Here is a 23,986-nt window from a genome sequence, read left to right on the forward strand (position 1 = left end):
GGGCCCTTGTGCCTGCAGTGCCAGACAGTGGCCCTGTGGTTTCACAGACACGGACACGCCCACGTTCTCTGACAGTGGACTTGGGCATCTGCCACAGAGACCGCACTGACTAAGAAGCCTTAAGTTCTTACTCTCCAGTCCTTATTAAAAACAACACAAAGTCGGGTGCCAGTGGCTCACACCTGTAATCCTACAGCTCAGGGACAGTACCCAGTCCCAGAGTTCAAGCCCCATGACCGACTAAATACGTAAATAAATAAAACGTTTGCAGATGAGTGAGCTGAACAGATTAACAGCTTGTGACACACTCACCCCATATGGTGGGGGGGGCAACTACAAGCAACAGAATGAAACCCAAAGGTTGCAGCCAGCCAGACCATCAGCGGCTAATGCATATACTTCTACGTAGTCAGGAGGTTGAAGATCTTGGTTCGAAGCTAGCCTGGGCAGAGAAGTGTGTGACAGTCTTCAATCAACTAGCAAAACGAGATGCCACCCCTCCCCAGGTCTGATCCTAGTCCCCAAAGCCACCCGACCTAGACGCGACCTCTCCCGCGGGTGACCCCTCCCCGGGACGTGGCCCCTCTCCAGACGGGACCCCAGTCCGAGATGCCACCCCTCCCAGAGCCGAGATCATACTGGGAGACGCGACACCTCCCAGGACGAGCGGAGGGCGGCCCGGTGGAGGCGACCCTGCCGCCCCGGGCGCGATGTCCGCCGTCCGCTGGGCGCGGCCGCCACACCTCGTGACGCAATCCCGGCCCCGCCCTCTCCCTCCTCCGCGCCCCGCTCCCTCTTGCGCCCGCGGAGGAAATCCGCCTCCTTATTGGTCGAGAGCTTTCGGTATCTCGCTTGGTATTGGCGAACGTCTGTATCGTTTCCGCCCCCGGCTCCGGAGCTGCTTGTGATTGGCTGGTGGCCTGAGGCCTCCGTACACGGCCTGGGCAGCGCGGTTAAGGCCTGAGGCGGCGGCGCGAGGCAGGTGAGCACCGGCGGGCGTACTGTGGCCAGGGACGGGAGCTGGGCGGGGGGGGGGGGGGGGGGGGGTGGGGAGGAGGGGGGAACACTGGGGTCGTCCCTGGGGACCAGGTACTGCCCGGACGACGTGCCTAGTGGAGGTGGCGGGGACGTGCCGCGCTCCGAGGCCGCCCAAGCTGCCCGAGGCCCCCGCCGCCCCCCCGACACGCCTGGCACCCCTTTGGCAGCCAGGCCGCGACGCCCACCAGTGCCCCAATCAATACTCCTATGTCCAGGACCCCCCCCCCCCGCCAGCGCCCCCCAGTACCGCCCCCTGGTGCCCCACGTCTCCTAACGCCCGTCCCAGACCCCCCCCCCCGAGCCCAGTGCGCAGGCGCAGACGGCCCCGCGGGCGCTCCCGGCCCGCGCCCAGGTGCGGGAGGCACTGGCCGGGGTGCAGGCGCGGGGCCGCGGGGCGTCTGGCCGTCTTGGAATGCCCCAGTAGGATTTGGGCAGGGTCCCATCTCATTTGCATTCTGCTAGGGAGGTGACACGCTTTTTCTTCCCCCCCCCCCCCTGGGTGCCAGCGTTGCGTCGTATTTTAAATCCCCCCCCCCAGGTGTTCTTCCCCCCCCACCCCCCCACTGCCCCTTCTTTGACATTAGTCGACAAGTCCTTGCTGCAGTTTGCTGATTTTTTTCCACGTGTTGCTGCCGTCTGGTGGCTTGTCGGTCCTGCAGCACCTGGGGCTGCCGTGGGGCGAGCCATGTAGGTACTCGAGTTGGGGTGCTGCTCTGCCTGCCTGGTGCCCACGTACACCACCTGTCTTGAAGAGCCACTGGTGTGTGTGTGTGTACGTGTGCACTCAGGATCTGTGCCGTGCCCCTCGGCTTTTTCATCAACACTGATGCTCTTAACAGTTGAGCATCCACGTGCAGCAGCATTTTGGGGGTTAATCAGATAGAACTCTTTCTAACCAGGTTGTCATTGACCTCCCATCCTCAGATCCCGGCCTCCTGAGTATTTAGGATGATAGAGGCGAGGCACCTGACTGTTGCTTTTTTGAGATGTTGTTGTTGTTGTTGTTGTTTTTGGTTTTGGTTTTTGTAGGTCATGGGGCTTGAACACAGCCTGGGCCATATCCCAGAGCTCTTCAGCTCAAGCAAGGTTACAACCCTACCCCTGGGCCTGGGTGTTGTCCCTGAGCTCTTCAGCCCAAGGCTACCACCCAACTCTTGAGCCAAGCCCCACTTCCCGTTTTCTAGACGTTAATTAATTGGAGATAAGAGTCTCTGGTCCTTTTGTGCCTGAGCTGGCTTTGAACCTTGATGCTCAGATCTCAGCCTCCTGAGTAGCTAGGATTACAGACGAGAGCCACCAAGAGCCACCAGGCCCTGCACCCGGCAATGGTGGATTTTTTTGCACGTGTGATAAAATATAGAGAAAATTGACCATTGAGACCATTTTCAGCTGTTGAGTTGGGTTGGCATTCAGACTTGTGTGGTGTTGTGCAACTATCATGATCTAGTTCCAGAACTCTTCATCACTCAGAACAGAAACCCACACCCACTCATCAGGTCCTCCCCGTTTTCCTTCCCCACAAAAGGTTTAGCCCCTCATCTTTTTCCTGCCCCTGAGCTTTTCCTTCTCTAGACATTTCATATTCATAGATAGGTAGCTCTGGGTCTGGCTGCTTTCATTTAATACAATGCCCTCTAGTTCATGTGGTAGCCTATACATATAGTGCCTCTACTTGTTCCTTAGTGTGGTGTTTATGTGCCAGACTTTGCTGGTGCAGACATCTGTCCATGGGTTTTGGTGCAAGTGTTTGATCACCTAGACCATACTCCTGCTCCCCCAAATTAAATAACAAGCTCATGCTTTCGTTGCCACACAAAAGGATCTTTATCGAAGTTCAATGTTATGCACTTATTTATATGTTTTAAAGTCTTGTAATTTCATTGTCATGGCCTAAATAACCTCTCAAACTCGGCATGCTAGTACTGAGACATGAGGTAGCTGAGCAGTGGATGTGTTAGGGCCTCAGAAAAGCTGTGGAAAACAAGCTGGCTCTTCCACCTTCTCTTATGTATAGATAGAAGAAGAGCCTTGACACTCATCATTCCCAACATTAGGGAGGTGAGATGGGACATCACAAGTTTGAGACCAGCCTGGCTACATGATGAGTTCAAGGCCAATCTTAGTTACATAGTGAGACCCTGTCAAAATGAAATAAAGGCTCCAGAGAGATGTGAAGTAATTGTTACTTCCCAGTGAAGGAGGCCAGAGAAGAAGCTAAGGTTTAGTCTGAGCAGAGGCAGCCAGATAGAAAGCCCAAAAGTGGTTATAGCGTTAAAAGTAAGTGTTTATTGTAGAGTTCACTTGGGTATGCTATAGGGCATTCTCTGGCATGTTGGTCCTTAGGGTTTGAAATCGGTATGACTCCCATCACTTTGGTTTTTCCACATTGTTTTCAGTGCATATGAATTTGAAGATGGGCTTTATTCCAAAGCTATGAGAACAGCTATTGGGATTTTGATATGGGAGGGGGAGGGCATGGTGAATCTGTAGGTCATTTTGGCCATTGAGGTATACTTAATCTTGGAATTCATGGAAGTTTGCCTTTTTCAAACTTCTTGCAATAGTTTTGTGATTTTTCAGTGTATAAGCTTTGTGTACTTGCTTTATTCTTAAGGCTTTTTATTCCTTGATGTGAATGTATGAGGGATTATAATTCTTAATTCACTTTCACATTCACTGGGTCCTGTTCAGAGGAACAACTGGCTTTTGTGTGTTGGCCTTGTGCTCTAACTTTGCTGCTTTTGTTTAGTATCTGTGGGGTTTTACGTTTTCTGCATGTGTGGTCATGTCATTCAAGGTGGTGGTTTTCTTTCTTTCTTTTTTTTTGTACTGGGGAGTGAACCCAGGACATTGTACTTGCTAGCCAAGCGCTTTACCACTGAGATATACATCCCAGCCCCTATTTCTTCTTTCTGATTTCTATGCCTTTTTATCCTTTTTTGTAAATAATTGCTATAGCTCAACCTTTCAGAACGGTGGTGACTGGACATCCTCGTCTTGTCTTGGATCTTAGGGGAAACTTACAGTCTCTTTGAGTGCAAGGTTGGTATTATCCATAGGTTTGGCATGGTTGCCCTGTCATGTTGCCAAAGTTCCCTTCTCTTCTTGGAGTTTTGTTTATTGGCTTTTGTTGTTCTTGTTAGCTATCCTCTCTCTCTCCCTTCTTTTATTTATTATTATTATTATTATTATTTTGGCCAGTCCTGGGTCTTGGACTCAGGGCCTGGGCACTGTCACTGAGCTTCCTTTGATCAAGTCTTAAGCTCTCTGCCACTTGAGCCACGGTGCCACTTTTGGCTCTTTCAGTTTATATGGTATAGAGGCCTCGAACCCAGGACTTGATGCATGCTAGGCAAGCACTCTACCACTAAGCCAGTTCATTTTTGTTGTTGTTTGAGGCAAGGTCTTAGCCCAAGTAGCCCAAGCTGATCTGGAACTTGGGATCCTCCCACTGATGTTTGGTTGAATATTTTGTCATAATGGGATGTGGACATTCTCCAGTGTGTTTTTTGCACCCATGGAGGCAATCAGGCATGTGTGGTTTTGCTTAAATGCATTTTCACCAAACAATGAGGCCTGATTCTTCCTGTATTTCAAGGAGCCTCTGATACCCTCCCTTCCCTGGGGTCAGTAGATACCACCAGTTCTCTTGGGAATCCTCTGGTGAAAACTAGATGCCTGTCAGCATACCCCGCTGCAAGCTGATTGTGAGCATTTTCTGGCTTTCATTCCGTTTTCTCTCAACTAATTTCTAAAATTTTCTTGCTTTGGCTTTCTTTTCTTTTTGTTCTCATGGATTTATGCCTTAAAGAAAGTATTTTTTTCAAAGGGCCATCTGGAAGATACTAGAATCTGAGGTCCTTGTTTAGCACGGCATTTTAAACTGGAAATTCCTGGGTGACCTATTTTCAGAGAATGCCATTATTTAATGGAGCATGTTTTCATCCCGTAACTGCTGTCTCCTAGTCCTGAATTTATGACAATCAAAAGGATTTCCTAGCCAGGCACCAGTGGCTCATGTCTGTTAATCCTAGCTTATCTGGAGGCTGAGATCTGAGGAACATGGTTTAAAGTCAGACTAAGCCAATGCATCTGAGAGACTTAACTTCAATTAACAAGCAAACTCTGGAAGAGTGTGGCTCAAGTGTTAGTGCACCAGCCTTGGGTGGGCAGGGGAATGCCAAGAAAAAGATAAAAGGCCTGGAGTTTACACGTGTGAAGAAAAAAATGGTAAGACCTCTTGAGTAATGGCACTCATTCTTAGCATTTTCAGATTCTGTAAACAAAGCCAATCTAACTATGGTAAGGGTGCTTGTTTCTCTGGTCTCACACCTTGACCAGCCCTGAAGGCGGAAGGGCATGGTCCTAGGCCACTGCAGCATCAAATCACGCAGCCTGGAGTTAGGCTGAAGCTCCCTCCAAGCTACCTAGTGCTGAGCAAGGAGCAGAGTAGGGAGGATGATTCTGCTACCTGCTGCCCTTTGTTTACCTGCTGAGCATTGAACCCAGAGACTCCCTCCAGAGCCATGCCCTAGCCCTTTCTGCTTGAGCTGTCCCCTGACTCCCAGGTCCTCCTGCTCTTTGGCCTCTGCCTCTTGAGTTGGGTTAATGGTGAGCACGTGCCCTCCTCATTCTCTTCTCCCCTTGCCGAAGTTGAGGAGTGCTTAGATGATTTCCCAGAATCTATGTGCGCTGGCTCTGTGTTTGAAGCAGATCATTCCCACAGGGCCAAACTAAACCAGGAGGTTACAGATGAGAAATTACAGCACCTGATGTTGCAGCTTATAGTAGTCTGTATTTGTAATTAATGTTATAATTGGCTCTACTTCAGTAAACAACTTGCATAACTGGCCAGCTTCCCCATCTTGCATTTGTCCCTTAGTCAGCAGACTGGTGGGCTCTCTGAGACCCACTGTATAAGGAATGGCTGCTGTTTGGAATTTTAGTGTTGGAGACAAGACCTCTGTGACAGTCACTTTGACCTTTGTGCGGAGTCAAACTACAGGCCAGAGACAGAGTGTACCTACTACCCCAGTGGTTCCCTGCAGGCAGTGAGAGGACCCCAGAGACAAAACAGCCCCTTGTCTGGCTGCCTAGTCTTCGTGTAGCCATTTATTTTGGAGGTGCTGGGGTTTGCACTGAGTGCCTTGAGCATATTTTTATTATTTTTCCCCAGTACCAGGACTTGGCTTTGAGTGCTCAGCTCATCTGGGTGGCCCTGTACTGATTGAGCCAGGTATCCCATGTGCTGTTCTGGTTAGTTTGAAGATGGAGTCTTATGGACATTTCTGCCTGGGTTAACTTCAAATGAGATCCCCAGATCTCAACCTGCCATTACAGATGTGAGCCACCAGAACCTGGCTTATTTTGATTGGTGGGGAATGGGGGGGGGGGCTATTCTGGGGTTGAACTCAGAGCCTGGGCACTGTCCCTGGGCTTTTGTGTTCAAGGCTAGGGCTCTACCACTTTGAATCGCTGTGCTAAATTGGAGATAAGAGTCTTTCAGACTTTCCTGCCCAGGCTAGCTTTGAACCTTGATTCTAAGAGCTCAGTCTCCTGACTAGCTAGGATTATACACATGAGCCACTAGCACCCAGCTTATTTTGCGACTTTTAATTGTAAAAGGAAGATGGCTATACCTAGCATATAAAAAAACATGAGTTAATTATTTCTTTGAAGCATGCCACTTCAGTGTTAGACTGCTCACCTTTAACCAGGAGCCAACTGGGAGGGATGACAATGACAGCGGTACAAGGCTAATCTGGAGAAGGTGTGGGTGAGTTGTGCTGTATAGTTGCCCTGCTCCCATCGGGGTTGTAGCTCCAAGAAAGCAGCTGGCCCACTGCTTCTAGCTAGCTGAACCAATAGGAAGAAGAGAAAACAGGACTTGAGTATACCATCCCTGCTTTTTTCTCTGATCTTAGAGCGCTTTAGATGTAGTGTTTCCCGTCACATGAGGGGGGGGGGGGTGCAGGTAATTTCAGCATAACAGCATAGCACACCATACATGACTGCACATGCCCCCATCCCGGTGATTCACCCAGAGAAAGATGCCTGAGGAGGAGCAATAGCTGAGTCCTTCCCCAGCTGGGGACACATGGAGGTGGGGGCAGCTGATCTTGACATAATGGAAGCCAGAGGACAGGAAGAAGGTGACAGCCCAGATGAGAGGACATGCAGTGCAAGGCTAGAGTTGAAGAGATGTATAGGGGCGGGTAGAATGTGAGGAGGGGGGGCCAGGGTGAGGACGAAGGTGATGAGGGAGTCTGAGGTGAGGCAGCGGGTATGTATCAGGCTGAGCTTTCAGATCCAGTTCTGAAGGATTGGCTTGAGGGCGAATACACACTGGGAACTGGGCATGTAGGGGACACAGACTGCTGGGTTTACTTAGATGGGGGAATGTCTAGTTTGTGGGTGGATCAGTAGCAGAAATGCCCACTACAAAGTAAAACCACTTGAATTGCAGCTGGGTTAAGTTATAAATGGTGTGACATCTAAAAGCCTTAACAACAAGTAGGGGACCAGTATGGACAATTCCTGGTCTTGGTTAAATTGTACTTTTCTAGAAGCAGGATGAGCCTGTTAACTGCAGTCTCGGGTAGCCAGCTGTCCTAGGTCATGTGAGCAATAAGGGTATGCCTGGTGAATGTGAATCAGGCCAATATTTTACATGGCTCTTTAGGGCAACAGGAAGAGATGAAGCCTCTGAAAACATAAAGAATTATAATATGGTACTGGAGGTGTGGCTCAAACAATAAAGTGCCAGCCAAAAGGGAACAAGTTGAGCAAGAGTGAGAGGCTCTGAGTTCAAGTCCTGGCATCAAAAGAAAAAAAAAAACAACAACAGGACTTTTCTCAGCTAGGTGTAGTAGTTTATGTTAGTGCTCAGGAGTCTGGGACCTGAGAATTCTGGTTTGAAGCTTGCAGCCTGGGCTATTTGAAGGGGTGGCTCAAGTGGTACAGTGCCAGATATTAGGGAGCAAGCCAAGGAAGAGCTTCTGGAACTGAATTCAAGTCCAGCAATTTGCTGTTTAGAGATAATGGATTTGTTTACTTGGGCTGGCTTTAAACCATGTTTCTTAGATCCCAGACTCCTAAATAGCTAGGACTTATAGTTGTGAGCTACTGGTACCAGGCTTATTTATTTCATTTTAGTCTGCAAGAAAAATAGTCTCTAGGTTATTTAATTTTAAAAGTTCTTCCCCTCCTCCCCCCAAGTCCTGGGACTTTAATCACTGTCCTTAGACACGTTTTGCTCAAGGCTAGTAGAGCTCTGCCACTTGAGACACAGCACAACTTCCAGCCTTTTCTGTGTATGTGGTACCAAGGAATCGAACCCAGGGCTTCATGGATATTAGGCAAGCACTCTACCACTAGGCTACGCTCCTGGCACAAGTTTTAACAGTTCTTAAGCTTAGTACTTATGTAAACATTACTAGCCTGGGCTGGTCTCATTTTCTATTCTCCTACATCAGATTCCGAAGTTCTGGGATTACAGGCAGTGCCACTGTGCCAAGCCCAAAGTGTTTTATAGCTCTGATTTTGCAATTTTGGGCATATATTTAAGGAACTGCCTGATAGCAGCCTGGCTGCTGTTGAAAACCAAGCTGAAGCCAGGCACTAGTGGCTCATGCCTGTAAACCTTGCTACTCAGGAAGCTGGGACCTGAGGATCATGATTCAAAGCCAGTCCAGTCAGGAAAGTCTGTAAGACACACACACACACACACACACACACACACACACACACACACACACACACACTCTCTCTCTCTCTCTCTCTCTCTCTCTCTCTCTCTCTCTCTCTCTCTCTCTCTCTCATTCTTTGTCCATCACACACCCACTCACCCACCCCCTCTCTCATTCTCTGTCCATCTGTCCTGGGGCTTGAACTGAGCACTGTCCTTGGACTTTCTCAAGGCTAAAGTAGTACCACTTAAGGCACAGCACCACTTCCTGCTTTTTTTTTTTTTTGCCAGTCCTGGTCTTAAGCTCAGGGCCTGAGCACTGTTCTTGGATTTTTCTTAAGGCTAGAGCTCTACCACTTGAGCCTCAGCACCGCTTCTGGCTTTTTCTAAGTATGTGGTACCAAGGAATCGAACCCGGGTCTTTGTGCATGCTAGGCAAGCACTCTACCACTAGGCCAAACTCCCGGCCCCCATAAGACTCTTATTTCCAACAAGCCACTCAAAGTATAGAGTGAGATGGACGCAGTTGCTCACGCCCATAATACAAACTACTCAGGCTGAGGTCTGAGGATTGAGATTCAAAGCCAGCTTGGGCACTAAAGAGGGCACTAAAGAACGAGAGACTCATCTCCAATTAATCACTAGAAAATGGGAAATAGGGCTGTGGCTCTAGTGGTGGGTGGTAAGCTTGAGCTGTTGACTTCAGGGACAATACCCAGGCCCAGGAGTAGGGCAGTAGCCTTGAGCCGAAGAGCCTCAGGCCCAGAGTCCAAGGCCCATATCCCCCCCCAAAAAAAAAAAAAAGTGGTAGAGTGCTAAACTTGTGCAAAAGCTCAGGGACAGTGCCTAGACCCTGAGTTCAAGCCCCACAACCCCCCAACAAAAATAAAAAAGAAAAAGAAAAATACTGTCTATCAAAGCTGGGATAGACCATTGTTGATGGCTTCTAGCAGCTCCTCCATGGCACCAATCATTTCTATGGCATATGTATGATGTTACAAGATATGCAGCAGCCCTTGGCACAGAAGAGGTTCCATTGTCCCTGCCCCAGAGGTCAAGATCTAGTTAGGTGTCTGCCTGGAAGGTAGAGCCCACCTCCCCGGTGTGGTTCTGATGTGGAGTAAAAGCTCAGCGTGCTCTGAGGGATAAGGCCTGTGATAAGGTGCTTGCTGGAGAGCTAGAGGAAGCCTGGAGTACCCCACTTTCAGACCATCACCATCCCAGGGGTTTGGTCTTGTGCTGAGTAGTTTTAAGGGGGGGCATACTGTTTTCTCCCTGTGAAAGGTGCCTGGCCTACCTGCAATGGCAGCACCCACTTTGATGACTGCACCAGCCACAGGGCCCCACATGCTCTGTTCTGGGGATGGAAAGAAAGTGGGGTGCTACCCCAATTTTTTCTTCTTTTTTCTATTTTTTTGGTCATGGGGCTTGAACTCTAGGCCCGGGAACTGTCCCTGAACTCTTCAGCTCAAGGCTGTCCCTCTACCACTTAAGCCACAGCACCACTTCCATTTTTCTGGTGGTTAATTGGAGATAAGAATTGCAGGAAGTTCTGTGCCTGGGCTGGCTTTGAACCATGATCCTCAGATCTCAGCCTCCTGAGTAGGATTACAGGTGTGAGCCACTGCCGCCCAGCTAAGTGCTACCTACCCCAATTTTAAAGCCTACCTTTTTCAGCCTTCCCTGGGCAATAGATTGTGTAATGTTTTTATTTCAAAGTCCTCATTCTATACCTTAGCTTTGTGCCATTTGCTTGAAGCTATTTTCAACCTTATATAGCTTATGTGTATTGAGATTTTTTTCCAAACATTGTCTAGATTGCTAGAAGGCAACTGGGGACATTCTGAGCAGTGAGTTTGCCAGTCCTCGGGCTTGAACTCTGGACCTTCATGCTGTCCCTGAGCTTTTTGTGTGCTCAAGGCTTGCACTCTACCACTCAAGTCATAGCTCCACTTCTGGCTTTTTGTGGTTAGAGATGAGCTAACTGGAGATAAAAGGACTTTTTTTTTTTGCCCTGGCTGGCTTTGAACCAGTACTCTCCTATCTTAGCCTCCTGTGTAGTGAAAATTATAGGAGTGAGCCACTGGCACCTGGCTGCAGATGGTGCTTTTCCTTTTCTTTTTTCTTTCTTTTCTTTTCTTTTTCTTTTTTTTTTTTTGTGGTTCATGGGGCTTGAACTGTCTTGAGCTCTTCAGTTCAAGACCTACCCCTGGAGCCACAGCCCCACTTCCCCTTTTGTAGTGATTAGTTGGAGATGAGAGGCCCATGGTCTTGAGTGCCTGGGCTGGCCTTGATCCTCAGATATCAGCCTCTGGTTATAGATGTGAGCCACCACGCCCAGCTTTTTGCAGTTGATATATTTTTTTTTTTTTTGCCAGTCCTGGGCTTGAGCTCAGGGCCTGAGCGCTGTCCTTGGGCTTTCTCAAGGCTAGAGCTCTACCACTTGAGCCTCAGTACCACTTCCGGCTTTTTTCTATGTATATGGTACCGAGGAATCGAACCCGGGTCTTCATGCATCCTAGGCAAGCACTTTAACCACTAGGCCAAACTCCCAGCCCTGCAGATGGTGTTTTGACCAAAGTTTTCACAGACTGAACTTTTTGTTGTTAGTGGTGGTTATGGGGCTTGAACTCAAGGACTGGGTGGTGCTTGTCCCTTAACTTCTTTGTGTTCAAGGCTAGTGGTCTACCACTTGAGCCACAGAGCCACTTCCATGTTTGTTTGTTTTTGCCAGTCATGGGGCTTGAACTCCAGGTCTGAGCACTCTCCTTGGACTTTCTCAAGGCTAGAGCTCTACCACTTGAACCACAGTACCACTTCTGGCTTTTTCTATATATAAGAACCCGGGGTCTTTGTGCCTGCTAAGCAAGAACTTTACCACTAGGCTAAACTCCTGGTCCTGTACACTTTCATGTTTTGAGTGGTTAATTGGTGATAAGTCTCATAGGGACTTTCTACCTGGGCTGGCTTTGAACTGTGATTTTTAGGCCTTATTCTCCACAGTAGCTAGAATTACAGGCTTGAGCCTCCAGCACCTTGGCTGGACTGGTTTTTATGTTTTCACTCCCACCCTAGAATGTAGAAATACGAGAGACACCCAGAATCTTTTAAGAAGACTCTTGACATTTAAGCTTTTGTTTTTTTGAATAGTTATTTTCCATTTTATTAATTTTATGTTTATGTGGTATGACAGGCAGTCATTCTACCACTAGGCCACCTTCCCAGCCCCCTTGACATCTAAGTTTGAAAGATACCTCCTCATATCTAGAAGAAAGTTTGTACCTGAACAGGTTACCTCTACGTCCCTGTCATTAATCCTGTGTTTTCTTGGCCAGTGGTCAGTGCTATCTCCCTTACTTGGAAGGCAGAGCTACTTTTCCACCTGCAGACATTTATCTTGGCTCATGTCTCAAGCACTCAGCTGACACCTGAGAACTTGGGCCACAAGGGTGCATCAAGTTGAGGCAAGCCAGCTCTGGTTTCTGTATCCTGCACCAAGTTGTGCTCAAGCTAGTTACCTTCCTGGAGCCTAGGACATTCAGGAGGGGTGGGTTGTAAACAAGATCATATGAGTTGTGAGGCCTGGGCAGGCAGTGGAGGGGCTGTGGAGTCTGGAGAGCAAGGGTAGAAGACAGACTTATAGTCATGCCACCTGTGTATCAAAACATCTATGGACAGCCTGGGTTGAATTTTTTTTTTTATTTTTTAATTGTATTTTGCTATTGGGGTTACAGGTACATTTGTCAGGTACCTTATTACTTCCTGAACATTAATAGCCCTTCCCATGCTTTTCTTCCACTTTCCCTTCCCCCGGGTGGATAATTTTTATTCCTGTTCTGATAAATGCAGACCATGTGTCCTAGACCAGTTATTTGAAGAACAGATATTTGCCAGAGCTGGCTCTGAACCTTTTCAGGTCTCAGCCTCCTGAGTAACTAGGATTATAGGTGTCTGCCAATGGTACCTGGCTTTTTCCTTTTTTTTTTTTTTTTTTTTTAATTTAAATGCTAGATTAGCAGGGCACAGTGGCTTACTCCTGTAATCCTAGCTACTCAGGAGGCTGAGATCTGAGGATCGGATTTCAAAGCCAAGCCGGGCACTAAAAAATGTGAGACTCTTATCTCCAGTTAACCCCTAGAAAATGGGAAGTAGGGCTGTTGCTCTAGGAGTAGGGCAGTAGCCATGAGCTGAAGAGATCAGGGACATATCCTAGACCCAGAGTTCAAGTCCCAAGACCCCCCCCCCCCAAAAAAAAAGACTAGATTTTATAACTTTATTCCACAAAATAATTACAGCTCATAAATTGCCTGTTCATAGCCATCTTGTCCATCTTACATGCTTTATGTCATTTAGTTCCTTTTGAAAAATTTCATTTGGGGGCCAGGAGTTTGGCCTAGTGGTAGAGTGCTTGCCTATCATGCATGAATACCTGGATTCAATTCCTCAGTACCACGTACATAGAAAAAGCTGGAAGTGGTGCTGTGGCTCAAGTAGGAAAATAGCAAAAACAGCCTTGAGCAAAAAAGTTAAGGGACAACTCTTAGACTCCTAGACTGAGTTTACACACACACACCCCTAAACTAAAAACCTTCATTTAATTTTATCCTATAATTGTATTTAATATGCAGTTTTGTAGAGCACTAAAAATTAAAATAGTCTGAGTTCCTATCAAGACCCATTCAGGGAGAAAAAAGAGAGGAAAGCAAAGAAGACAGGGTAAGGGTGGGTAGAGCTGAGTGGCCAAGGACAAGGGTCCTGGCTAAGGGCTTAGGGACAATGTGATTGCTTTCTTGGCCTCAAGCTCCTGCTGCTAAGACCTTTGAAGTAACTTGCATTTGAGGTATGTGCCACAAGAGTAAATAAATTCTGACAGCCTTGACTGTGTCATCCTGTAAGTCAGTCTCGGCCCCTGTGTCAGCACCATCGCTTTTACACAAGTTCAGACTTGTGGTGCGTGTGTGTGTTCTCTCTGTGCCCTTGTTTGAAATGTTGGGACTTGGGGAAATGGTGGGTTCTGCAGTTCACTGGAGAACTGGGACCTGTGCTGAGTCAGGTTGGGATCATGTCCATGGTGAGACTTACCATTGTGCTGCTGAGCAATGGGTGCTTTGCCATGGACGCCAAGTCTCCTTCATGGGCATTTTCCCACCCTCGGCCTGGCTGTCTGGGGTCCAGCACACATCCACAGTGCCTGTTCAAGGTGCTGGGGGCACATGCCTCTGCTCATTCAGCGGAGATCTTTCTGGGTCCCTTCCTGCAGTCCAGCTGTGCTGAGAGTGGAAATTTGACACAGGTGGCTGTCGGTTTTCTGGCAGAATCCTACTCACTTTCTTGTTACACTGCCTGGGTCTCCAGGGATGGCAGCACAGGTGGGTCGGGGGTCTCTGGAGGAGCCAGGCTGAGTCATGGTGGCAGCTGCACTGTCTGCTTCTGGTGCTTGGATCCCTGTCATGCTGGATCTCTCGTGTGTGTGCTGGTGTTGGCTGAGGGAACAGCCAGCACGTTGTATGTTGCATGCCCTGCTGTCCTCTGGGCTGTGTGAGCCCTAGGCTGGGTCTCCTACCCACTGTCTTCTTCAGCTTTTCAGGTGGCAGAGGCTTGTGCCTTCTTTGCCTGTTCCAGAGCTGATGGATCTCAGGACAGGCAGTTTGGGGACAGACAGCCCCTTTCCACATTGCCACCCTCCCCCTTATGGTTTCCCTGGCTTGTGGGGCATCTGTCACTTGTTTGATGTTGTTCTGCCTATCAGGGCGGTGTCTGCCCGTCCCAGAACTGCCAAGCTCAAGCACCATCATAGTGAACAGGGCTGGTATTGTCATGTGGTAAGGGAAGTTATGGGAGAGTAAAGCTGGCAAGTTTGCTCTGGATTGTGAGTAAGTGATGGGAACAAGAAAATGCTGTGGATATCCCTGGAGAGCGCCACAGTTACTCACACCCAGAACTTCAAGGTTGCTCAGTAAATTATTGCCAAACACAGGGCAGGCAGAACCTTTATTACCGTGCACCTGGGGCGGGGCCTGGTTCCACTGATACCCGCCCGCAGGACCTGGGTGGAGGCTGAACGCTCCTGCGTTCTCTCCTGTGCTGGTTTAGGTGTCCAGGTAGAAAGAGGGAGGGGCTAGTGCCAAGGTCACATCTGAACGTAGTTCATTTCACATGGCTGACCACATGGACATGTAGAGGAATGAACAGTACCCATGGAGGTATGCTGTTGGCAAGACTGGTGGGCTGAGGGCCTGCAAAAGGGTGACAGCCTTCCAGGTGGTCTCCATGTGTGGGGTTCTGTGATGCATGTTGTTAGTAAAGTTGCTAGGTATGATGCTGCAGACTTGTAGTCCTGGCTACTCAGAAATAAGAGAAATCAGTAGATGCAGGTTAAATTTTTTTTTTTTCCCAGTCCTGGGGCTTGAATTTTGCCTGGGCACTGTCCCTGAGCTGTTTTGTCTCAAGGCTAGCACTCTACTACTTGAGCCACAGTGCCACTTCCAGCTGTTTCTGTGTATGTGGTACAGAGGAATTGAATCCAAGGCTTTATGCATGCTAGGCAGGCACTCTATCACTAAGCCACATTCTTTTTTTTTTTTTTTGGCCAGTCCTGTGGCTTGAGCTCAGGGCCTGAGCACTGTCCTTGGACTTTCTCAAGGCTAGAGCTCTACCACTTGAGCCACAGCACCACTTCTGGCTTTTTCTATGTATGTGGAGTCTTGAGGAATTGAACCCTGGTCTTCGTGCATGCTAGGCAAGCACTCTACCACTAGGCCAAACTCCCAGCCCCCACCAAGCCACACATTCTTAGCTCTCAAAAAATTTTTTTTCTGAAGCAGGGTCTCTAAGACTGGCTTTAAATTTGTAATTCTCCTGCCTCTGTATCCCAAGTATTGACATTACAAGTATGTACCACTACACCTGGCAAGAATTTTTGAAATACACTGTGGTCATTATGAGTATTTAATTTTAAAACAACTTGGGCTATTTTATTTTTATTTTTATTTATTTTTTATTTTTTGCCAGTCCTGGGCTTGAACTCAGGGCCTGAGCACTGTCCTTGGACTTTCTCAAGGTTAGTGCTCTACCATTTGAGCCTCAGCAGCATTTCTGGCTTTTTTCTGTGTCTGTGGTACCAAGGAATTGAGCCTAGATTTTTATGCATTCTAGGCAAGCACTCTACCACTAGGCCAAACTCCTGGCCCAACCTGGGCTATTTTCAAGAAAATGAGGTCAAGTACTTCTTAGTTCCTGGAGTTCAGCCACTTACCCATTTTATTTATCTATCTGTATGCATATATATATATATATATATATATATATCTGGGAATATGGCTTTCCCAGTGTGCATGAAGCCCTGGGTTTGTTTCCTCAGTACCATATACACAGAAAAAGCCAAAAGTGGTACTGTGGTGCAAGTAGTAGAGCACTAGTCTTGAGCAAAAGGTCAGGGGCAGTGCCCAGGTTCTCAGTCCAAGACCCAGGACTGGCAATAAATAAATATATTTATATATATATATATATATATGTATGTATATGGGATTGTAGATCTGTCTCATCATATATATGTATTATACATTTACATTTTATCTATGTATTTATATAAATTCTAAGATGTTATTATTAGTTTATCGTCTGTGGAATTTTCAACAATAGGTTATGATTCATATTACTATTATAAGGATTTCAAAAAAGTCAAAAGTGTGTGTGTGAGTTTGTGTGTGTGTGTGTGTGTGTGAGAGAGAGAGAGAGAGAGAGAGAGAGAGAGAGAGAGAGAGAGAGAGAGAGAGAGAGAGAGAGACTGTGTATGGTATTTTTAGCCAGAGCAAAGTTAAGTCATTCCAAAGAAACTAAGATGACAGCATGGGAAGCAGTGTGCTCACATCCCGTTCTTTAATTTAAAAACAGTGTGTGTTGGCTGGGCATGGGGAGAAGTGTAAACAGTGCTCTGAGCTTTTTCATTATTCATCTGTTCATGTCTGGCTAGTTTTCTGGCTGAGGTGCGAGCCAGGAAAGAACTACTCTGCTGTCTTTTGATCTGAAAATAGGAATAACTTCTATTTTTATCCTAACAATAAAAACCTTATTTCCAAAGATAAACATCATCATGTGTTTAAAAACTATACTTCCAAAAGGGCTCTCAGTTACTTTTGTTATTTCTTTGAAAGCACCCCCATTTTTCTTTTTTTTTTTTTTTTTTTTTTGCCAGTCCTGGGCTTGAGCTCAGGGCCTAAGCACTGTCCTTGGACTTTCTCAAGGCTAGAGCTCTACCACTTGAGCCTCAGCACCACTTCCGGCTTTTTTTTCTATGTATGTGGTACCAAGGAATCAAACCCGGGTCTTCATGCATGCTAGGCAAGCACTGTACCACTAGGCCAAACTCCCGGCCCGCACCCCCATTTTTCTAATTCCAAGGCTTGGCTAGGGTTTCTCTTGTTTTTGTTTGGTTTGGTGTTTTGTTTTTGAGGTGGGTCTCACTGTGTGCTTCAGTTTTCCCAGTGCTTGGATTATAGGTGTGCGCTCTCTTATTAACTATACAGAAGCAGTCCTGGATTGGGGGCTGAGAAAACTTGCCTCCTTTTTTAAAAAACAAAAGTCAAACGTGGTGGCTGCTGTCTGTGTCACTAGAGTTCTGGTAACTCTTAACGCAGTCCTCTCTCTCCCCTCTGCAGCATGGTCTGAGACGGTGAACATGGACTTTTCTCGGCTGCACACGTACACCCCGCCCCAGTGTGTGCCGGAGAACACCGGCTACACCTACGCACTCAGGTGAGCTGCGGTGCTGCCTGGCCCATGGATGCCCTGCACCTTCCCGGTGCATGATGCTGCCAGGGCCTTGCGGTACCTCTAGCCGCATGCTGTTTGGGCATGCAGCCTGCAACCTTCCTGTTGCATTTAGTTCTGGCAAGTTGGTATGGAGCCGGTAAGGTGGCCCCTAGAGCCCTGCACCTCTGAGTCAGTTTATCCGGTGACTCCTGTTGTTAGTCATCAAAAGTGACTAGCTGTTGGGACCACACCCAATTGCAGTGGATGTGAACTGGTTATCTGCCTGTGATTGTTTCTGGGTGTCAGCTAGTGTGTTGTTTCTATTGATAGCTTGGTGGTTTTTTTTGTTTTTATTTGTTTGATTTTGTTTTGGTGCTTGCTGGTCCTGGGGCTTGAACTCAGCTCCCAGGCTCTGTCCCTGGGCTTTTGTGCTTGAGGCTAGCACTCTCATTTTGAGCCACAATACCACTTCCAGTTTTTTGCCAGTTAGAGATGAGAGTCTGATGGACTTTCCTGCCTAGGCTGGCTTTGAGCTGTGATTTTTAGATCTCTGTCTCCTGAGTAGGTAAAATTATAGGTGTGACCATTGGCACCTGACTGGCTTGGTATTTCTCTGCTGGTAGAAATAATGTAAAAAGGAAAAGTATTTACCTTTTTGGAGGCCATGGTTTTGAGAACATGATTTTGAGTTTGATCGGGTGCTGTTGTGTTCTTATTTGTGGTCTGAGATCCAAAATCTTGACATTTGAGTCTTTAAAAAAGTGATGTGGTGGCACTTCACTGTAATCCTAGCTAGCTACTCAGGAGGCTGAGATCTGAGGATCTAGGTTCAAAGCCAGCCTGGGCACTAAAGACTGAGAGACTCTTTATCTTCAGTTAACCACTAGAAAGAAGGGAGAAGTGGGGTTGAGGCTCAAGGGGTAGAGTGGTAACCTTGCACTGAAGAGCTCAGGGACAGCGCCCAGGCCCAAAGTTCAAGCCCCATGACCCACAAAAAGAAAAAGAAAAGAAGGTTCTGACCTTAGTGCTCGGAATGTGGCTTAGTAGTAGAGTGCTTGCCTTACATGCATGAAGCCCTGGATTGGATTCATCAGTACCACATACACAGAAAAGTTGGACGTGGCACTGTGGCTCAAGTGATAGAGTGCTAACCTTGAGCAAAAGAAACCCAGGGCCTGAGTTTAAGCCCCAGGACTGGGGGGGGGGGGGGGATTGCTGACTACCTGGTGCCTTTCTTCTTTGCCAATAGGCAATGGGTACCTGAACTTTCCTTAGCTATGAGGTGGTGCCAAAAAGGATTAAGTTGCTAGGTTGGTCAGGACTTAACGGTTGGAAGGAAACTTGAACAAGATGCACAAGGACCAGGGAGACTCATGTCAGTTTTCATCTGCTTGGCTTCTAAAGGGGAAAATGAGTGGAAACCTGGAGAAAAGTAGGAAGCATTTTAAGAAAATGCTTTTCAATGCATTGCTCAGGTTCCACGTTTGATGATTGAGCCTCTGTATGACCCAGATATGTTTCCTGTGTTCAAGAGTGTACTCAGGTTTGGGGTTTGTTTGATTGATTGATTCAGGATCTCATTTTATAACCAGGCTAGCCTCAAACCTACAATCCTTTTAGACTTTAGATTCCTTGGTGCTGATATTTTAGGCTTCACATCTGGCTGGTACTTTATGTTAGGAGACTTTTACTGGGTCAACAGAACTCTTCCCTGTTCATAGTTACTCTTAGTAAGGGTTTTTTTTATTAAAGAATTAATTAACATTGATTTTTACATCATATTTCAAATGACATGGTTTTGTTTTGTTTTGTAAGGTGAGAATGGAAAAAGCATGACCAGGTATTTGTAAGCTAGGCTAAGGATGAACACTATTTAAGGGAAGTAGAAAACATTCAAGAGGGGCTGGGAGTTTGGCCTAGTGGTTGAGTGTTTGCCTAGCATGCATGAAGACCTGGGTTCGATTCCTCAGTACCACATACATAGAAAAAAGCCAGAAGTGGTTCTGGGGCTCAAGTGGTAGAGCTCTAGCCTTGAGAAAGTCCAAGGACAGTGCTCAGGCCCTGAGCTCAAGCCCAGGACTGGCAAAAAAAAAAAGAAAACATTCAAGAATTTGAATTCATAGAGCTAGGTTTAACGTATAGGAGAAGCTGGGAGCTGGTGGCTTGTGCCTGTAATCCTAACTATTCAGAAGGAGGAGATCTGAGAAAATCTGTGAGACTCTTTATCCCCAATTAACCACCAAAAAGCCAGAAGTGGAGCCATGGCTTAAATGGTATGCTAGCCTTGAACAAAAAATGCTAGGGACAGGGCTAGGAGTTTGGCCCTATCCCTAGCATTACAGATGTGAGCCATGGTAGCTTATTGGAGATAAGAGTCTCCTGGGGAGACAGGCAAGGTAGCTCACAGGTGAGGTGGTTCATGCCTGTAGTCCTAGCTACTCAAGAGGCTGAGATCTGAGGATCAAGGTTCAAAGCCAGCCTGGGCATGAAAGTCCATGAGACTCTTTTTTTTTTTTTTTTGCCAATTCTGGGGACTGAACTCAGGGCCTGAGCACTGCCCTTGGGCTTTCCTCAAGGCTAGTGCTCTACCACTTGAGCCACAGTACCACTTCCAGCTTTTCTATACATGTGGTACCAAGGAATCGAACCCCATCTTCGTGCATGCTAGGCAAGCACTCTACCACTAGGCCAAACTCCTAGGCCTCCATGAGACTCTTATCTCCAATTAACCACCAGAAAATGACAAGTGGCCCTGTGGCTCAAGTGGCAAGTAGCTCTAGCCTTGAGCTGAAAAACTCAGGGACAGCGCCCAAGCCCACAGTTCAAGCCCTAGAACCAACCAAAAAAGAAAAGCAAGCAAGCAGGCCAGAAGTGGCACTATGGCTCAAGTAAGAGGCTCAGAGACAGCACTCAAGCCCCAAGTTCAAGCCCCAGTACTGGCCAAGAAAAAAAAATATTGGACAGCATGGCCAACCCTGTGAGGTGAGAGCAAGTGGTAGCCTGCACAGCTGTGCTGGGGAGAGGCTTGGGAGGGGGAGGCTGGGAGGGTGCTACTCACATTCCTGATAACTCTGTCAGGGTTTGAGCTCAGAGACAGGGCTAGGAGACTTGAACAACAGAAAATGGACAGTTTGGTAAAGTGGTGAGATCCACAAGTCTGAGTGGGAATGAGGCTGCCCCAGAGGTTGTAAGCCAGGGTGTAGTGTAGCATGGTGAACTGGAGAGGTTATTTCTGAGACACTGAGCTCCTTTTCCCTGTGCTGGGCTGTCTGTATTTCCAGTCTTTTCTGTCCCTTCTCCTGTCTGATGACATTGGGGGTCTTACCACAATGCATTGCTCTTGTCAGCATCTCAGTCACACCACAGTGAGTGTTTCACTAAAACCCATGGCTCACACTGCACATCGTGTCCTAGCCAGCCCATTCCTGCCTTTCAGATCCTTGAGGTCACTTTACACCGAATTTTTTTGTTTTGTTTTGTTTTTATCATGGGGCTTGAACTCTGAGCCTGGGCACTGTCCCTGAGCTCTTCAGCTCAAGGCTACCACCTTACCCCTTGACCAATAGCCACAGTTCACATTTTCTAGTGGTTAATTGGAGATAAGATTCTCATATTCTTTAGTGCCAGAGCTGGGTTTGAACCTAGATCCTCAGATCTGAGCCTCCTGAGTGGCTAGGATTACAGACATGAGCCACCTTGCCCAGCTAGAGTGAGCTTTTAAATCAGTGTCCTTGCCTTGTATTTGTGCAATTTCTTTTTTGAATCTTGACTCGTATTTCCTGTGAAGTGGTGTTAAATAGTTTGACCACTTTTTTTTTTTTGCCAGTCCTGGGCTTGAGCTCAGGGCCTGAGCACTGTCCTTGGGCTTTCTCAAGGCTAGAGCTCTACCATTTGAGCCTCAGCACCACTTCTGGCTTTTTTTTTTTTTTTTTTTCTATGTATGTGGTACCGAGGAATCGAACCCGGGTGTTCGTGCATGCTAGGCAAGCACTTTTACCACTAGGCCAAACTACCGGCGCCAAGTTTGACCACTTTTTATGTTTGAGACAGCGTCTTACAATGAATAGTTAGGATTACTGGTGTGAGACATCTGTGCTGGCTCATTTGTTTCTGTATTGGTGTGGTTATGACTGGTGGAATGCTGGGTGTGTAGCTTCCAGCCATGATCTCCAGGAGGCCTGTGGTTCTGGTTGTACTCGTCTTGTAGTGTTGGTTCCCCATGCTGTCAGCTCAGTCCGTCCATCGTAAGCCCATTGTAAGTGCTCACATACCGCTGTGTCTTTGATGGCCACTGCCTACCCATTACTGCTGAAGGAGAAGAGGCCTCTCCCAGGAACCCACTGGCCCTTGCCTGTTGGTACTGATTTTCTGGGCACATGACCCTGGAACAGCCGGTCTCTGGCTTTTGCAACCTCTAGTGGGAGGAAAATCTGTTTTGAAGCTTCCCAGGCAGATCAGGTGCCAACTGGAAGGCCAAGTGCAGTGAGCTCTGGACATTGCCAGTGAGCCAGCCCCATGGAGCCAGCTGTGCAGAGCATGGGTGGAAATGGAAGGTGGGAAGCATCAGGTGAGGCTGCTAATTTTTTTTTTTTTTTTTGCCACATGGCCCGCTGTGAATATGGGGCTGCCAGTGGTGAGGAGAGCCACAGAGAGTTGATGAGGCTGGCAGTGATGAGGAAGGGAAGGTCCCTGGAGAACTGGAAGAGTCTTGAAGCTCGCTTGCTTGTTGGCTACTGTAGGTCTCCCTTAGGAGCTGAGCTCTCATGTAAGTGTGTGTGTGTGTGACTGCAGGTGTGCCAGGTAAAGTCTGACTGGCAGGAGGAACGCCTCCTAACTCCAGGGGATGATATGCCTCTGTTCTATCCAGCCTTCACTGGATTAGATGAGGCCCACATTGTGAGGATTACCATCTCCTAATTTTGTCTCCCTCAACATGACAGAAAAATGAGTAATTCTTGGTGGGGTGGTGGTGCTGAAAGCAGGTGCCCAGCATCCACCTCTGGTGCCCTCACTCAGGGAGCCACCTGGCGAGGGATTGATCGCTGGACCTGCAATGTGAGAGTAGCTTGTGACATGTCTGAACTCCCATCCCAGCAGAAGCAGGGGTGGGGGGGTATGTCAGATGGGTCCTAGGGGGACCGGGACAAGAGGCTGGGGTGTTCAGCTTGGAATCACTGATCAACTCCTCCTTTTCCACCTGTCCCTCAGTCCTGACACTACTGTGTTACTTTAATTAGGAGCTCAGTGCTTCCTAGCTGGTGGTCAGAGATACAAGGTTTGCTTAGCATAGGTAATGTGTCAGGCTTCTGTCATTGTGTGCGGATGCGTGGCTCTTGGCTTCAGAGGCTTCCATCTGTAGTTGTGGCTCTGTTGTTTCTGGTGGGGAGTGTGTGGTGGGCCAGAGGCAGAGCAGAGCTATTTGTTCCTCCCAAAAGGTGGGTAACCCTCCAAAGGCATGCCCTTCCTCCAGTCAGGCTCTGCTTCCTCAACTTGCAAGAACTTTCCAAATGCCACCACCAGCTGGGGACCAGGCATTGAAACCCATGAGCCTGAGGAGAGCACCTCATACTCAGACCTGAGCGTGGGATGAGGTGGGTGTTTTCTGTTTTCTTGGAAGATGTATGGCCCATGCTGTGGTGGGGATGTGTCCCGTATGACCAATCCCTGGGCCAGGACAACCCCATCTACACACAGTGCAGACTTCCAAACAGACCCGGAGTGTTGGGGCGCCCTGTGTCAGGAGGACCGTCCAGCACCTGCATGTCCATGGTGAGGGTGGGGTGGCCATATGACTTAGTGATCTAAAATTGCCTTTGTGCTGGTTCATGTCAATCAATTCTGATGCGAAATAACACAATATCTGCAGGCTAAAACTGTAATTGTGCATGATGTTTTACTGGACAAAGACTTCCTATTTTAGATTGCATTAAAACTGACCTGCCTCCATATCCAGCCCAAGTCAGGCAGTACCTGGCTTGCCTACTCAAGGTTCTGTGTGGAAGAGTGTCGGGCCTTACGTCTCCTAAGCCTGTGGTGCCAGTACTGGAGTTTGAACTCTGGGCCTAAGCACAATCTCTGAGCTTTTCTGCTCAGACCAGCGTCCTACCACTTTAGCTAAAGTGCTACTTCTGGCTTTTTTGGTCATCAGTTGGAGTAAAAGTCTCATGGATTCTGCTTCGGTTGGCTTCAAACTGATCTTGAGTTCTCAGCCTAATGAGTAGTGAGGATTACTGGTGTGAACCATAAGCACCCAGTTTTCTGGAACTGCTGTCTTTCTGAGAAATACGTGATACAAATGTGTTCTTATGTCCTTACTTCCTAAATGTGTTCCTGGCTACTGCTGATTTCCAGATCCTAACCTGATTTCCCAACTTGAGCTGGTCCCATGGCCAGCTGCTCCCACGGTGCAGTTGCTCTAGCATGGCGTGAAGGCTCCAACTAGCTTTTGCTCTCTCCTTCCACTCAGTGTCTACCACCAGATGTGTGCCCCCAAGGTAGGTTCCCACCGCT

At 47.8% G+C, this 23,986-nt stretch overlaps 1 protein-coding gene across 7 annotated transcripts in view; it reads left to right on the top strand.

Annotated features, from left to right (window-relative positions):
• Positions 1-920: 920 nt before the first annotated feature.
• Sun1 (Sad1 and UNC84 domain containing 1) overlaps positions 921-23,986 on the top strand; it is a 51,836-nt gene continuing 28,770 nt past the window's right edge. For 4 of the 7 annotated variants that reach the window (XM_090324133.1, XM_090324137.1, XM_090324138.1 and 1 more), the window contains exons 1-2: positions 14,778-14,928; positions 17,383-17,479. In XM_090324133.1, the coding sequence (XP_090180259.1) occupies positions 14,910-14,928; positions 17,383-17,479 (116 nt within the window). In that variant the 5' untranslated portion in view covers positions 14,778-14,909. Of the gene's footprint in view, positions 983-14,777; positions 14,929-17,382; positions 17,480-23,882; positions 23,971-23,986 lie in introns of those variants that run through there. The other 3 variants (XM_090324134.1, XM_090324136.1, XM_090324135.1) reach the window with 3 other exon arrangements.

This window comes from Megascapheus bottae, chromosome 34 (assembly GCF_031878675.1).
Source record: "Megascapheus bottae isolate mThoBot1 chromosome 34, mThoBot2.hap1, whole genome shotgun sequence".
NCBI classification, from domain to species: Eukaryota; Metazoa; Chordata; class Mammalia; order Rodentia; family Geomyidae; genus Megascapheus; species Megascapheus bottae.